Source organism: Ascaphus truei, chromosome 7 (genome assembly GCF_040206685.1).
Source record: "Ascaphus truei isolate aAscTru1 chromosome 7, aAscTru1.hap1, whole genome shotgun sequence".
NCBI lineage: Eukaryota > Metazoa > Chordata > Amphibia > Anura > Ascaphidae > Ascaphus > Ascaphus truei.
Genome location: NC_134489.1, coordinates 66,942,226 through 66,958,097, shown reverse-complemented (window position 1 = coordinate 66,958,097; position 15,872 = coordinate 66,942,226). Strand labels below are relative to the sequence as shown.

General features: G+C 38.7%; 1 protein-coding gene across 4 annotated transcripts in view; it reads left to right on the top strand.

Moving 5' to 3' along the window:
- ITPRID2 (ITPR interacting domain containing 2) overlaps nucleotides 1-15,872 on the top strand; it is an 89,432-nt gene that overhangs the window by 18,990 nt on the left and 54,570 nt on the right. For all 4 annotated transcript variants that reach the window (XM_075608904.1, XM_075608905.1, XM_075608903.1 and 1 more), the window contains 5 exons: nucleotides 177-233; nucleotides 3,660-3,702; nucleotides 3,805-3,903; nucleotides 4,436-4,644; nucleotides 6,890-7,623. In XM_075608904.1, coding sequence (XP_075465019.1) covers nucleotides 177-233; nucleotides 3,660-3,702; nucleotides 3,805-3,903; nucleotides 4,436-4,644; nucleotides 6,890-7,623 — 1,142 coding nt within the window. The remainder of the gene's footprint in view (nucleotides 1-176; nucleotides 234-3,659; nucleotides 3,703-3,804; nucleotides 3,904-4,435; nucleotides 4,645-6,889; nucleotides 7,624-15,872) is intronic.

The following is a 15,872-nucleotide window of genomic DNA, read 5'->3' as shown; positions in this document are numbered from 1 at the left end:
CATCAGCTCTTTTTTTTTTTTTTTTGTCTTCAGCATTTGATCTGTTTAACTTTAGCTTGCAATATACACTAGCCTTCAGTATGTAGCAGGCATCTGATACTGTAACAGAGAATCCATTGTGTGACACTTCGAATGATTTAACCTTTTTAATTTTAAACCTATTTTTCTTGTTTTAGGAATGCTTTTAAAAAATGGCGGCAGTTTCGAAGATGACTTGTCTCTTGGAGCAGAAGGTGAGGAGAAAGACTTGTTATAGTAGTTATTATTCAATCTCTGGGACTGTGATAAAGACGTAAAAAAAAGTGTGTATATTTATATTGCAGCTTGCCAAGTAAAGTGCTGTACACACAGGATACAACATTGCTTAGACAAGTGATAAAGAATATCAATACAAGAATACGTTTTCTACCTATTGTAGCCTGATTTTCAAAAGGGAAGTTATGACGAGCAGTGTGGACGTGCATAAGGGAGTGAATAATCCGATGGAGTAAGTGTAGGAGAGTGAATAAGTGAAGTAGAGTTGTATAAAAGGAGGAGGGAGAGGTGTGAACAAATCTTCACAGGGAGCTATTAATTCTGGATGTGCTTGGTCCGTTGTCAAATTTAAGGCAAAAGTGTGAAGATGACACTGTACATTATACTCTGATCATTCCAAGATTGGCAGCAATAGGCTTTAATATTGTAGTGCCCTTTTGGGCAGCCTACAATACTTTGGATAGCTTTTCAATTTGGAGATGTTGCCACTTGTCTTGTATGACATGTGGATACTGTATATGTAACATTGATGTGGAAGTGGATGCATTTAGATGGCTGTTCACGAATTAAGCAATAAAATGCGATTTTTAGCCCACATCAGATGGGTTCATAGAATTTATTTCACTGTACACTATATTGAAGTCTCATACACTTATGTAAACATTTTTGTTTTAACTTATTCTTGTGTATTTGTGGCCATGCATGCAATGTTGTGTACAGAATAATGCAGGTCCCTTTACCAAAGTGCTTAGTATGTAATTTTGTGACTGGCAAATCGGTCAAACCTGTTTCCCAATTGTGAAGACATACCTTCACCACTAGGGTGCATTTATTTAATACACTTCGAAATACATTGAACTTTCCATCACTTTGCTTCCCCCCCCCCCTCCTAAATCCTGCTTCCCTCCCCCCCCCCCATCTAAATCCTGCTATGTGTGGAACCACTTTCTCATTAGACTGAGCTGCTTATTTCTCAGCCAGATAAAAGCTAATCTATAAAAAGCAAATATAGCTGCAGTATCTGTCTCATCTGAAAATCCGGGTTTTACTTGGTCTGACAGTAGTTTCAGTTGCATTTGAGCGCCAGAGATATAATACCCTTTCCATTTTATTGCCATGTGTTGCAGGTCTCTTGGATAGTTAGGGGGTTCTCATAATGCAATATTGCACCAGTTCCGATTTGTCAGTTCTTTGAGGTTACCATTTCCTCCTCCCGCTGCATATATATTTATATATTTTTCTATTGCCCTTATCGTAATTCCCTGTACTCCAATGTCTTTAAAGCAGCAAAATCCCACCCCTCAAAAGCCTTAGGAGTTGTGTGTGTGTGTGTGTGTGTGTGTGTGTGTGTGTGTGTGTGTGTGTGTGTGTGTTTTTTCTAGCTCTAACTTTAAAAATCATGATTTAATCATGCACTTCTGGTAACCTTTAGACAGCCCTGGGGAGAGCTTCATTTTAACCCCTCGGATGCTTAATATTCAAATGCTTAGATCTCCTAAATGAAGCTTCTGATGGATAAAAGAAAAACTGAAAACGTTTGATTACAAATAAGCAAAAAACAAAAACATTTAACTACAAAAGACAATCTCTGCATACTGTTTTAAGTTTATTCTATGTAGGACTAATACATTGTTTCAGTGCTATACTGTATTATTTGTCATATAACATACTGCTTGGAATAGAACAAATGATTGTTTTTTGTTTTTTTGTCAGCGAGTTTAATCTGGCTGTTTTTGTTTTCCTCTTAAGAAATGTCTACACCAATGTACCGTGTGCAAAGACTGGTATTTTAATTCCACAAGTTGTAGCAAGCTGTGGATGTGAAGCAGTTCTGTAGCCTGGAAGGACTGAGGGACTGACAGGAAGTTTTCCTACGTTTTTAGTATGTTGCAATCAACCATTCTTTTTGAGAAGGATGTTTTTGGTTTGCATATTGGCACAAGAACCAGATCTGTCAAAGTTCATTCCATGGAATTCTGACTTCTCATTGCTTCCTAGCAATTTCCTGGGTGCAACACCCTTTTTAATGGTTCCATATAGTCTGACACATTGCTGTAAAGCTGTACCTCTTAATCTCCATTTAAATGTAATTGCAGGTTTTATCAGTATTGAGTTAACTCTTTAGCGCTAACTGTTAAGCTAATAAAAATGAAGTTTCGGTCTCCATAAAGTAGTACAATGTAAATACAGTATTGAGGACACTTATGTCGCCTGGAGGCCATATGTGTGTGGCGCTGAAATTCTATTCAAGTGTTTTACACATTAAAATATGGCCACCTTTTTAAATAAATGATAGTACAAGTTTTTAGATTTGGCTTTTGCATGTCTGCTTTCTCTTCTACCATGTCCTCCAGCGGCAGGAATGGACAAAAATGTAAAGAACTTCGGACCCAGTTCAAATTAGCTGACTAACCTGTCAGGTTGTGTTGTTGCCGTTGCGACGATGACTATCCTGCTTTAATCAGGATAGATTGGGCTGTTGCCAGTTGTCACTGACTGACAGGTCAGTCGACTCCGCAACATAGGCACTAGGATTTAATTTTTAAGCGACTTATGTGAGAGGTTTATCAGCAACCTGTGCAAAACACAAAAAAATTGCCTTGGTAGCAGCACAGCACCATTTAAAGGTGCAACCCCATATAGTCATCCAGTTTAATTTCTTAGGAGCCACTGAATGGGGAGATTTGTCAATCAAATGTTTCCTTTACATTTTATCCCACCCGTCCTTATCAGAGAACCAATAAAGTTTTAAGGGGACGAGGGGGCTCCCTAACTCAGGCTATACATTCACTTGATGAGTACGAAAAAGGAAGTAGCCAGAGGTTACCAAACCCCTCCAAGTCTAACTTTGGCAAATGAATACAAATACTTATAGGTGACAGATTTATGATCTAGATGTTACCACTTAAACATGTCACTGGCATTAGTTCATATTGGTCCTTGGAGGGATTGGCCCTGTAAGGTATTAGGAATTTTTAACCTGAGCTTTAGGGGAACCTTTCTGACCTTTCTTGAGATTTATATATGCAGTACCCAGAAAGTGTACATGACCTGACATGCACGTGTTATCATCTCTGTAAAAGAGTACATTAATCTGTGCCTACTATGCATTACTTCACAAAGGAATTTTGGGTTTGTTAAATCAATTACAGGATTTATTTCTGAAACAAAAGCTGGATATAGGAGATTTAAAACATGTACTATGAATGAAGCATCTGTCGCTAATTGTTACAAATCCGTACATGAATTTGTAAGTGGCATGTATCTACAAATCCGATCGGTTAGGCATTTAGAAAGTATTGTGAGCTTGCACCTTATTGCCAGCAAGACCTAATTCTTGTGCATCTATAGTAACTGACAAGCATGACAATTACCTATTCTCTCTTTATTATTGTTGCTTACAGCTAATCACCTTCATCAAAGTAACTTGCCAGTGGAGCCCACTTGGTAAGTAGCATGTTTTTTTTTTTACCTTTTTCTATTTAGAATAAACAGGATCACTGAAATTGATTGTTCACGCTCCTCTCTCCATTCTTTTTCTGCTTTAAGCAATGGCATGCTGGCTAAAGACAGGAGACTGCAGTTTTACCAGAAAGGTAGAAGCATGAACTCTACTGGGTCGGGAAAAAGCAGTGCAACTGTCTCAAGGTAAGTTGTTTTAATCATATTGCACTACAAACTCACACCTTCACTAGAAGAAAAGCTACAGTACTCTATCTTAAACTTTGGGCAGGTGAAATGAAAAATGCTGTATCTTTATATTATTTAACTACACTCTTAATAAAAAAACTACTCTGAATTTGTTCAGCAGAAGTGTATAATAGCCCCAAACTATAGATTACTTGTACTTTTAAAATTTTTTGGAAAAATTAGTTTATATATTCTATGTTTTATACAGTATTTATGCATATTGCTCCCTGACCTTCAAATCTGTAGTTCTTTGCATACCATAGACTTATGAAGACCACACAAGTGCCTGTGAAGCTTCAAAGGAAACTGTTCTATATTTTTCATTTCCCCCAACATCTTAAAAAATAATCTTCTCGGGTAAAAAATACTTTAACAGAAAGATCTTGTTATGCATTTATGTTCCCCCACCCTGTTGATTTTGTGCAAAAACAAAGCTTCTAATATTTTCTCAATCAATAGACCATTCTGTAAAGTGTTCTATGATCTCTAGTGTTTCAGAGCTATTGGATCTTTATGAAGAAGATCCGGAAGAAATTCTTTACAATCTTGGATTTGGTCGAGATGAACCTGACATTGCTGCCAAAATACCACCAAGATTTTTCAATTCATCTTCGTTTGCTCATGGGATAGATATCAAAGTATTTTTGAGTGCTCAAATGCAGCGTTTGGAAGTGGAGAATCCAAATTATGCCTTAACAAGTAAGTGGCTTTTATTTTCTCGTTTTTTTTTTTTTTTTTTTTTTATGATTTTCTGCAGAAAACCTTTCCCAACTTCTGTAGGGTTTTTGTGGTTGCTTTTGGTCTACGGATGGGCTTTACTAGTGTTTCCCATGTTCTAGGCCTGTTTTCTTTAAATGTAGTTGGTAAATCTTTTTCCTAACCTGATGACGTTTCATGACTCAATCATGCCCAGCACGAAGGTCTGATTTTAAAAGCCATGCCAACTAGTGACCTCTTTGCAGTGTTTGTATTACCATACCATGTTCTTTCCCCTGAAGCATACCGTACAAGCTAACATGTGCTATAGACCAGGGGTGCTCAACTCCAGTCCTTAAGCGCACCCCAACCCGACCAGGTTTTCAGGATATCCCTGCTCCAGTCTTCGACTGAGACACCTATTCTGAAGCTGGGATATCCTGACCTGTGGTGGGGGAGGGGGGTCTTGAAGACTAGAGTTGAGCGTATCCTTTCATTCAGTTTGTATGAAAAATAAACGTGACAAACAGAACATGGCTTAAAATGAAAACCCCCAGCCCTACTCTGCAACATAGTGGTTTGACATATAATGAAAGACCAGGTGTTGCATGCTAGTGTGTTAACATTATATATAGTATTTTGTTGGCGTTTTAATGTTTAGCTTTTCACATTTACATCCCACATTCATGTTTTGATGCCACTACATTCCAGAAATACATATGGAAACGGATGTTCTGCTAGCAACGGGATTGCACCAGGCTGCAGTGATTTGTATTAGTTTATCATGAACTATACAAACTTTCTAAAGACATTCCTTCTCTTGGAGTCCTCAAATATGTTTGTCATCCATATTTCTCATATGAAAATAATGCTGCAGGATCTGTTGGGGAAATATTTTGATCTGAAATGATGAAGATGGTTATAAAACCAATGCATGTCAAATGTGCAAATTGGCCTTCTAAAGTATCAATTGTTCTGAACACCGAGCCATTTAAAAAAAAAAATGTATTTGGTAATATTTGCTGTTCCAGAGATTCTTCTGTAAATCAAAAGTTAGAGCTGAAAATGCTGGATGTTCAGTTTAACCCATTGAGTGCAATGCTAGCTTCTCCAGCACTGAAAATATTAATGACATCTCGGCAGCTGGGCCTCTATTAAATATTTAATAACTAAAATTTAAAAAAAAATTAGGTCATGAATGTGATTTAAATAAAACTGAACCGGTAATTTGTAAATTTAGGGATAGGGTATTGATAAACTTGGAGGTTCTCACCACAATGTTATAAAATTATTATTTTTTTTTTATATAGATGCATTTATATTTAACTTTTAGTAAATTGTGTTTTTTGTCATTTAAAAAAAAAAAAAAAAACTGGGGTTACCAAATCATTTATTGGGTTACTTGGTAACCCAGTTGACTAGAAATTACGTTAAATGGAAAAGCATCTTTTAACAAATTGAATTTTAGAATGCATTGATGCTAATGTTGCATTTGAGTGGGTTATTCCATTCCCTCCACCACTCCAGTCTAATCAAGGTAGATGGTCAAATTGGTTTAATATTTGACCTATTGTCTCAAATCTAAGGGTGCAATCCCTGGTAGCTGACAAACCAACATTTTGTAAAGCATTTAACTGATCAAATTAACTGCAGTGAACCAATAGATCCATGTTTAAATAAACAGTGTCTTTATTTTATTTACAAAATTTAGACAATCGCTACCCCCCCTTTCCCAACCCCCGTTTGGAGCTTCTGAATGGGGGTGGTTTTCGGTCACCTGTTATATGTACCTTCAACCCGCCGTGTCAATGTTGACCAATAAAGAATAGGGGAAGAAGGCTTTGCCTGTGCAAACTCCTAAAACACTGATACCACACAAGGAGTACTAAAAGGAAATCAAACCCCTCCCAAGTCGTGGCCCAACATGTTTAAAATCACATAGATTAAAAATCTTGGCTTGTAAAGTAAAAAAAAAAAAAACTACTTATTGGTTTTGCCTCCCCCCGCCCCAAATATGTCACTACCATAAGTGCACTTTGGTCTTGGTAGAGATTTCCCCTTTAATGTGGCAATGCCAAGATTGCTAAAAATGAATCTCTGCCACCATTAGATTATTGGGGCCGTATGTAATTATTTTGTTACTACCCTTGCTTCGTCTTTACATGTAGGGGATTTGTTGTTTTTTTTTTTTCTTTTTCTTTTCTTTCTAAACATTTCTGTTTACTAATTAGTTTTTTTTTCCGTTCAGGTCGTTTTCGGCAGATTGAAGTTCTTACTACTGTGGCCAACGCTTTTTCTTCACTATATTCTCAAGTTTCTGGAACTCCATTGCAAAGAATAGGCAGCTCGGCATCTCTATCCATTAGTAAAGAGTCTGCCAAACCAGCACCTCTAAATAGAGCTCCAAGCCACACAGCAAGTCGTCTGTTGAAAACCTTATCCAAACTCAATTTGCATGGTACTCAGGTGGTGGGAGAAAGCAATACTACTCCTACTACTCCTATTACCACTACTCCCACCACCACCCAGCCAATAGATGACCAAGGACATTCTGCAAAGTGTAGTGAAGATGATGTACAAAAAGGACAGAAACATTTTAACAAGAATTCTCCACTTCTGGCTACAGTTAAAGAAGAAGGATCTGGTAATTCAATTATTATCACTGACTTAAATCATCTTGATGGTCTTCACCACACAAAAGGAAATGGTTCTGACCTCTTGCATGAAGATTTGGCTGAACCCTACACAAATAAACGGGAAGAAACTTCAAGTAGCCAAAATGAATTGTGTGACACTTCTAGTATTGTAGACTCATCTGTTCTTAAAGATCTGAATGTATCCACTGATCCGCAGTCTCAAAGCTGCATAGGGGGGGAAAATCCACATACATCTACACCGGACAAAGATCCATATGCATCTTTACCAAATCCATCTGTAATAAGTTTAATGATGCAATCAAAGGACTCCTTTGAGCTGGAAGAGGTAAGTTGGAAAAAAGTTGTGGGCTTTTTACATTTCGTTTGGTTATCAGTGGGTTTATAGCAAGGCTCATCAACTATTGTATGAATGGGTCCAGAATGGAAAATAGTTGTAGTTATGCTTATTGTCAGGGGGGGCCTAACTCTGCCATAATGTTTACGGGGTGCTCTGTCTTTCTTACTGTGGACAGCAGTGTTCCATGTTATGGAGTCCCAATACTTTTCTTTAATTCGATACCTGGATATCCAATACTCCTTTAAATATAACATGACATTTGATTAAAGCTTAAATTATTTTTGAAAAAACCCCTCTGTTTAGAGCACACATTTTGTATAATCCTATGTAAAATGAGGCTAAAGCTGCAATAGCACATAAAAATGTGATCTCTAGGAACCCCATGGAGTGGCTGATCAGAGATCATTCAACTTTCACCCACCAAGATGATTCCTAAACTATACACACCACTTATAGAGAGGACTGGAAAAGGTTTAAGCAGCAGCTCGGCTGGTAATGTTTAACCCGGAGGGTGGGAAGGAGATCAGAACAGCAATTCTGGCCCTACCTGTGCACAGTGTTTGTAGAGTTAGAGCAGCGCACAACTCCCGCCCCCCCTTCATGAGCCAGTATAAGAAACATATTTTTGAACCTTTTTGGGGACCGTCAGTCACGCATTGGTGGAAGTTTGGCTCAAGTTCCGGTGCTGACCGGTTGGGGTAAGGGATTGGGGTGAAGGCTGAGGCCTGTCAGCCAGATGCAGAACTTGACGTCAATAGGCTGTAAGGTGTCTTATGACAGCTTAGTAAATATGGATATTGGGCTGTTTCAGAAGATGCCTTCCAGTCCCGGAAAATAATTTGAATGAGCTGCAATCAGTAAATATGGTCCTGTGTTGCAAATGAGGCTTAACAAATCCATAAAGCAAACACATAACTGTTGTGACCTTTGAATTTAACCTCAGAATAACAAATGCAGTAGTTATGCAGTTTGGCTGGTTTTTCAATTTTTGTCCTTTCCCCTGTATGTATATAACGTAGCTTTTTAATACATATAGTATGACCTGATTCAGAAGATTCATTGGAATCATTATACTTGTGTGGTTCTCTCATTTGCATTGCACAAGAAACAATCATTAACTTCCAGCTTAAAATGTAACTTTCTTTTTTTCCATGTGTTTCTTGGTGTGATTGTTAAATTTTGGTTAGAATGTATGTTTTACCTAGGTATATACTCTACAATGTTTTGATGATTGAATTTGTTCTACATGAAGTACACTATAAATATTGTCCATATGTTTTGCATATGTATACATTGAACATAAGTGTGTATTTGCCTGCATTTTGAAATACTGTTAACTGCATGTACTGTGTTCATTTTAGAGGATGGATTATCTCTGGATGTTTTAATAGCTCATTTTGAAGTTAATTCCATTTGACGCAGTACACTTTGCCATATGCCAACACCACTCATAAATTAGGATGGTACCATGTAAGGTAGCAAAAAAGTGTAGAGAGGAACGGCATACAAATTAGAATACCTGACCGGTTGATGTTTTACTTTATTTTTTAAAAAGACCTTTCTACAGTCAGGCCTTAGTTAACCATTTAAGTGAGTCTTCTTTTACCTAAGCATATGATTCCCTGGTAATGTAAAGCAAATCTTTCTCCACTGGGAAGAAACACTCAGCAACACATTTTGAAGTGCACATACTGTGCTGCAATCCCGCGCTGCACTCGGCACAGAGCTCACTGAACTGGCTGGCCGTCTCATTCGCGACCGCCACCAGCGCATCCTATCGTGCTTAAAGCAACACAGGTTGCGCTGTTGCTGGTCAGTGACTTTACAGTGCTGTGGAGCGAGGTGCGCGAGAGGGGGACCCTGGAGGGAGAGGGAACAGCGGGGGTACAATTTGGACGCCAGCACTGAACTTTTAGGCAATTTTTTTGCTGGGAAATTTGTCTGCTTCCTCCCCCCCCCCCCTCTGACTTCCTTGTGGTCACCGCAGAGCTTGGTGCTCAGCCATTCAAAGAATGAAGGCTGTCCGTTCCTGATTTTTCTGCTGACATCAATTTTTTTAATTAAACTTTTTCAGAAAACAGGAATTGCTAGTTAAAAAAAAAAAAAAAAAAAAAAAAGTATTTGCACCTGTTCTATATATGCCAATAGTCGCACAGGTTTAATTTATTGCCCATTTAAGGTTTTAGAACTTTCACTGGTATAACAGTCGCAGTTTAACTTTAACCCATGCACTGCCATGTTTCCAATGTGGTATTGCACCATCTGTGAGGGAAATCGTTAATTGTCAATGTGTTTTTTTTTTTTTTTTTTTTTTAATTTTTTTAAAATAAATTAGAATAGCCTTGCATTTTTCCTACCTTAACCCACATTAATTTCATTTGCACATGGTGTATATTATTTACAATGCCAATGTTCTAACGTTCTTGTTATGGTGGTTTGATTGACTGTAGTTTTATATAATCTTAAACAACCCGGAAGTTAAGCCCATATGGGGATTAGCCCCTGTGTACAGTTCCTAATAATAATATTGCAAAAGGTTATGGTTATGACACAAATGTCTTCAACCGAAGACGCAGACAGGAATGGCACTCCAGCGATCTTAGTATAAGAATAGTCCCTATTTATTATAAGAAAAAGATTGGCGTTTCGGTCCAAAAGTAGGCCATTCCCATTTTGAGGCCTACTTTTGGACCAAAAAGTCAATATTTTTCCTAGTATAATAAACACCATTTAAAAGACCGCGGGAGTGCCGTTCCCTTCTTTGACTTTCGTCTACTTCTCTGCTTTCGTGGATTAACGTGCACCAGTGCCAATATCCAGGATGTGAATTGAGTGGCAACATATTGGTGTAGAAAAATATTATTTTTGTTAATAGCTTGGCAATGTTTGGACTTGGTTCTCATTGTGATTCTCAGTTAGACTTGAATGAAAATGGTGCATAATGTATCATTCAAGATAAAGGCTGTTAATGTGGTTCATGCATAACGACTTAAAAAAGCCACAGCAACTTCAGTAGCTGTGGTCCAGTCAAAGTTATGCTGTAGATTTTAGAAAACGCCTACTATTTAATTTCTTCTTCAAAAGGAAACCTGTGCAGGATGGGCTTTAACAATTACAATTTTTTTCACCTGTTCTTTATACACAATTGCTAGTTTAACTGATGATGGTCATGTCAAAACATAAAAATTAAAAAAAAACCTGAAAAATAGTGTAGGGTCTCCATGAATTCGTTGTGGGCCTGGAAGAAACCTTGGGCTTTAAGGTGTATTATGGCACTGTAAAGTAGTGTAGCAAAGCTTTGAGATAAAGGCCCATATTTACAAAATAATTATTCTCTCGAGGCCTACATTTTCCTTCCGTTAGTTTCTCCGGAAACAAGTTTTAGACTGAAGGAAACTCCTTCTGAACTATATCAGTACACTGGCCTATGGAGATGTGGAAGAACCTCACCTTGTCCTACTTCGTATTTTTGCTATATTGCTTAGAAAATGCTAGATTTGTTGCACGGAATCAGGTGGTGTCTAAAAAATGAATTGCAAGCAAAATAAAGTTCCCATGTTTTTTCAAAGTACTTTGAAAATGTAATGTGCTCTAAACACTGATTAGATAGACTGCTCTGTATCATATAGTCATACTGTTCCACGAGTACATTTCAACGTGACTAATTTCCTCATTCATGTAATGTACTTATTTCATTATCTTGCTTCCTGGATGATGTACCAGTAGAGGCACATGTCAATCTGCCCCAATGTCAACAAGTTTTTTTCCATATTGAATAGACCTTGGAAAGCTACTGTTCTTAGCACAAAGAATGGCTTTTATGCCATAGCTTGTAAAATTAAAGTACTAAAATGAATGTAGACTAGAAACTAAAATGTTCCACCCCAAATCATTAGTGTTTGGAATTTATTTTTTTACCTCGATCTTAACTCAGATTTGTATTTTGAGCTTATGACGCACATTTGCTTGGACTGAGAGGAAAGTCTAGATTTCCGCAAAAGAATCCAAAACACCATTAGCATACCAAAGTAATACATGGTTAGCGTCACCTCTAACCACTATACTAGAATTGTAAATATTGCAGTAAAGATGACTTGGGTAAAGTCAACCAGTTTGCCTCTGAATAGCTGCAGCACATGGAGATACATAGTGTGATCAGTAACACAATATTATTTATTTTAAGTTTCAATTGCGCTAAATTACTGTACATTTTCAAGTTTCCTAAACCTGTGAAAATGGGAAGTTTCTTTAAACTTGGAACATCTGTTAAATCTTCCAAGCTTGGCTTATTTTAATGTACACCATTATGAAATGATGGCTGGCTGGTTGTATTTTTTTTTTTTTTTTACGCATATAAGGCACTTTGTTTATATGTTTCTCGAATTATGGCTTCAGAAGTTAGTATGTAAACAATAGACCAGGGATGCGCAATCTGCCCCCCCCCCCCTTACCATGTCTCCAACGGCAAATGATCCCGCTGCGTCATTTGTCGCCATTCCCTGACATTTTATTTTAAATGCCTTGTGGAAGAGCGCAGGGCCTCTGTAACCGCCACGCACCCCTGCAATAGCTGAAGCAAAGACAAGAATTTGCCCCCTAGTTTTGAGGACTAAGCAAGTCTTGCCATCAAAAGACATTGGGTAAAAATGGTGTTAAAAAAAAAACCCACCCCAAACCTTGTTTACCGTTGAAGAGTCAAGTTTAATTAGCCTAAATGTAAGCTATGAAGATGTCACTGCTATTACTCACCTTTATAGAGTGAGAAATCATGATAGTTGACCTATATTTTAGACAGTCTTAGCAAGCTGAAAATCCAAAGAGACCAAATGTAGGCAACAGAAGACGAGAGCCCCAACTCGACATGCAACTTGACAAATCATTTAGTACATTACTAGGTATTTTATCTATATTCATTCTTCATAAATATGGGTAATTTAGCAAAAATATTTTTAACTTAAAACCACGTTACGGTAAACCCATTTCAGTAGGCCCTACACTAACAATATCATACTGTCTTATGTATATTTTGGCCAAAGTTTTGAACTAACTGACAGCTATTTGTGAAAAAAGAATATAGATAAAATACATGGTAATATACTAAATCAGGGGTGCGCAAGCTTCTTGAGCTGCACTCCCTTGCCCGGGAGCCGCAGCATTCACTCCCCCCTCTGCAAAGACTCGGCGTCAAATGACGTAGTGTGTCACGTCATTTGACACGCGTTGCCATGGCGACGCATGACGTCACATTACCCCACGTTGTCCCGGCAGAGAACAGGTAAGTGAGTTACAGAGGCCTCGCGCCTCCCCGGCATTTAATTTAAATGCCGTGGGGAAGAGCTGAAACCCCTTCCCCTAGAAATCCACGCCCCCCAGTTTGTTAATCGCTGTACTAAATTATTTGTCCGGAAGTTGGATGTAGCATTGGGGCCTTTTTGTCTCTTGTATACATACATCTGGTCACAAACACTGTAGCGCTCCAAATGACCACAAATATATACATATATGTACATTACTAAATGTAAATTTGTTACAATTTGGGGAGGTCTTGTGTCCCATCCTTCTTAGTTTAAGGTTACCCATTCCACTTAATCAGTGGGTCCTGGAACATGGGAATGAATAACTTAAGAGATTTCTTCCCCTCCCTCCCCCCCTGCCAGAGGCGGGGTTGAGATATATCTGCTGCTACAGTCATGGGAAGTATATATAGGTTGTGTGCACTATATGTACCATATAGATGTACCGTATAGATGTATCATATATGCATTTAAAAAAAAAATAGGGCAACTCTTGTTCTTAACCGGTTTTAACTGCACAGTGGCTCATAAATAGCACATTTAGTGCTTTTAAAATTTTAACCCTTAAGGCACAACATGTGCATCACGCACCCCATGCTGTTGGCTGCAGCATTTGTTTCCTCTTCTCCCTATGCAGTGGAAGAAATGCATAAAACAGTATAATATTGGTAGTGTAGGACCTACCGTGACATGGTTGTAGGCTTAAAATATATTTTGGCCAAAGTATTAAACTAAATTACCCATCTTTATGACGAAAGAATATAGATAAAATACATAGTAATGTACTAAATGATGTCATGTCGGCTGTAACATTGGTGTCGTTTTTTGACTTTTGTAGTTGACCTATATACAACATTAAGTACATTTAACAATCATATGGTCTTCCTTTTCTAAACAAAAGCTGCCACATATTTTAATTGAGCCTGGTTACATGTGTATCTTTGGGCCTCTAAATGGGGAAGTGTCTGATAAGGACGGGGTGGAGGAAACTTTTATTAACTGAGAATCAAAGATAAATGTGGGGGAGGGAGTGCGGGGACTTAGTGCAAAATCTTGATGAGCATACGGTGACCTCAGAGACATAGGAAGGGTTTGATTTCCTCTGGCTACTTCCTTATGTGACTGTGACAAAAAATGGTGCTAAGACGCTCCTATACAGAGTATATTATCGTGATATCTAAAAAAAATCAAATAACTAAAAAGTGTTTTAAAAGTGCACTAATAAATATAATATAAAATATATAGTGCATGTGCAAATAATTGCAAAGTGAAAAAAATCGCAGCTCAACACTATGAAGACTGGTCCAAGTTTCTTCTGTGCGGATGCGTCGGAAGCTTTGGGGAGCGCAAGTATCACCATATGCAAAATGAAGCAAATAAATACTACATAGCGTAATATGCTTTAAATGGGTCTCTAATTCTAGGAATTCAACAGAATAGGGACTCCCATTTTCTTAGAAAAAAAACGGCATATCCCACAATAAATGTGGCTCTGGATCTTCAAACTTAACTTCTTGGGTTTGAGGATGGTGATGTTCCACTCCACCGGTTGATAGTGTCCCCCACACTGTTGTCCTCCCAGTTGTGCGTCTTGTTCCTTCCAGTGCACGGCAGTCCGATATCGGCGGAGAGGGTATCCAGAGAGCCTACTCTACGCGTTTCGCTTGACACAGCTTCTTCAAGAGTCATCTTCCTTATGTCTCTGCTCAGTGTTTACATTCTACCTTAACAAATTTATATTAAAAAAACAAATGCACTTCAATGTCAAATTTTGGCATTAAAAAAAAAAAAAAAAAACCCATTTGTCTAGATTTTAGCCCTTAAACAGGTTGCAGCCATTAACACACACTTGTCCTTAGAGGGGCTGCACCATTAAGCACTTTAAAGATTATGTTCCAAGTCTCCCCTTGAAATGGAAATCATGAATGTCCCAACTAGTGGGGAGCACATTGGATACGGGAAGTTTAACAAGGTCCTGCATTTTTGGCAAATTTGTTGTATTCCCTTGGATTTCTAGAACATTGACAGTTTATACATGTGCCTGTGGTGTGGTAATGAGATACAGATTGTCTGTCTGGTGTTCTATTTGCTTGATTTGCGTTCATCTGCACAACTTCAGAACATGTAATCTAAGGAAGTTGAAGCTCTAATATTTACTTGAAACCTCCTCAAACAATTGCCAAGTGTAAACATTGTAGCAAAACAAAGCAACTAGGACTCTGCTTCATTTTTGCTGGTGAGTATTTAAATGTTTAAAACATATTTTAGTTTACTAAATCAAAAGCTGTGCCATTCGGTCAAGATTGAAACAACTATTCCAAGTTGTTGCTTTGTTGAATGATGTGTTCAGAAGCTGTGTAGTAGTCCTTGTACGGCTGACCGTCTTATGACATTCTTTGCATGCAAAGCAAGGGAACCGCAATATTAAGTGCATCTGTTGGGTCCCGCTCTTCCTCTGCTGACCCCCTCCCACTAGTGTTTCAGAAGCATTAGTGGCGTGGATTAAACCTTCTGTAGGTGCATTACACAAATACGTTATATTTCTAGGCAGCAAAGTAAGGCTAAGGCCCCGGTAACTCAGCCGCAATGCGCGCCCGCGAAATTGGCGGCGCGTGCAACCGATTACCTGGTCTGCAGGAAGAGAGACCGGGGGGCATGGCGGGGGAGTGACGGGGGCGCAGCCATGACGTCACCCGGCAGGTTCACCCTCATTGGCTGAACCGCCGGGGGGCGTGCCGTATCGCTCGACGCGAGTCCTGCTCTCAATTCCATTGAGAGCAGGAGCAGCTCTCGCCTCAGCGCTGCGGCCCCCCCTCGCAGCGGGCCCGGTGCCATTGAGGGGAGGGCTCTCGTCCGTGCGGACGCTGTAGTAGGCAGCGGGGTCAAGCCCTAAAGCGACTTCCCAGATGCTTTAGAAAGCTATACTTGAATGGGGCATCCCAA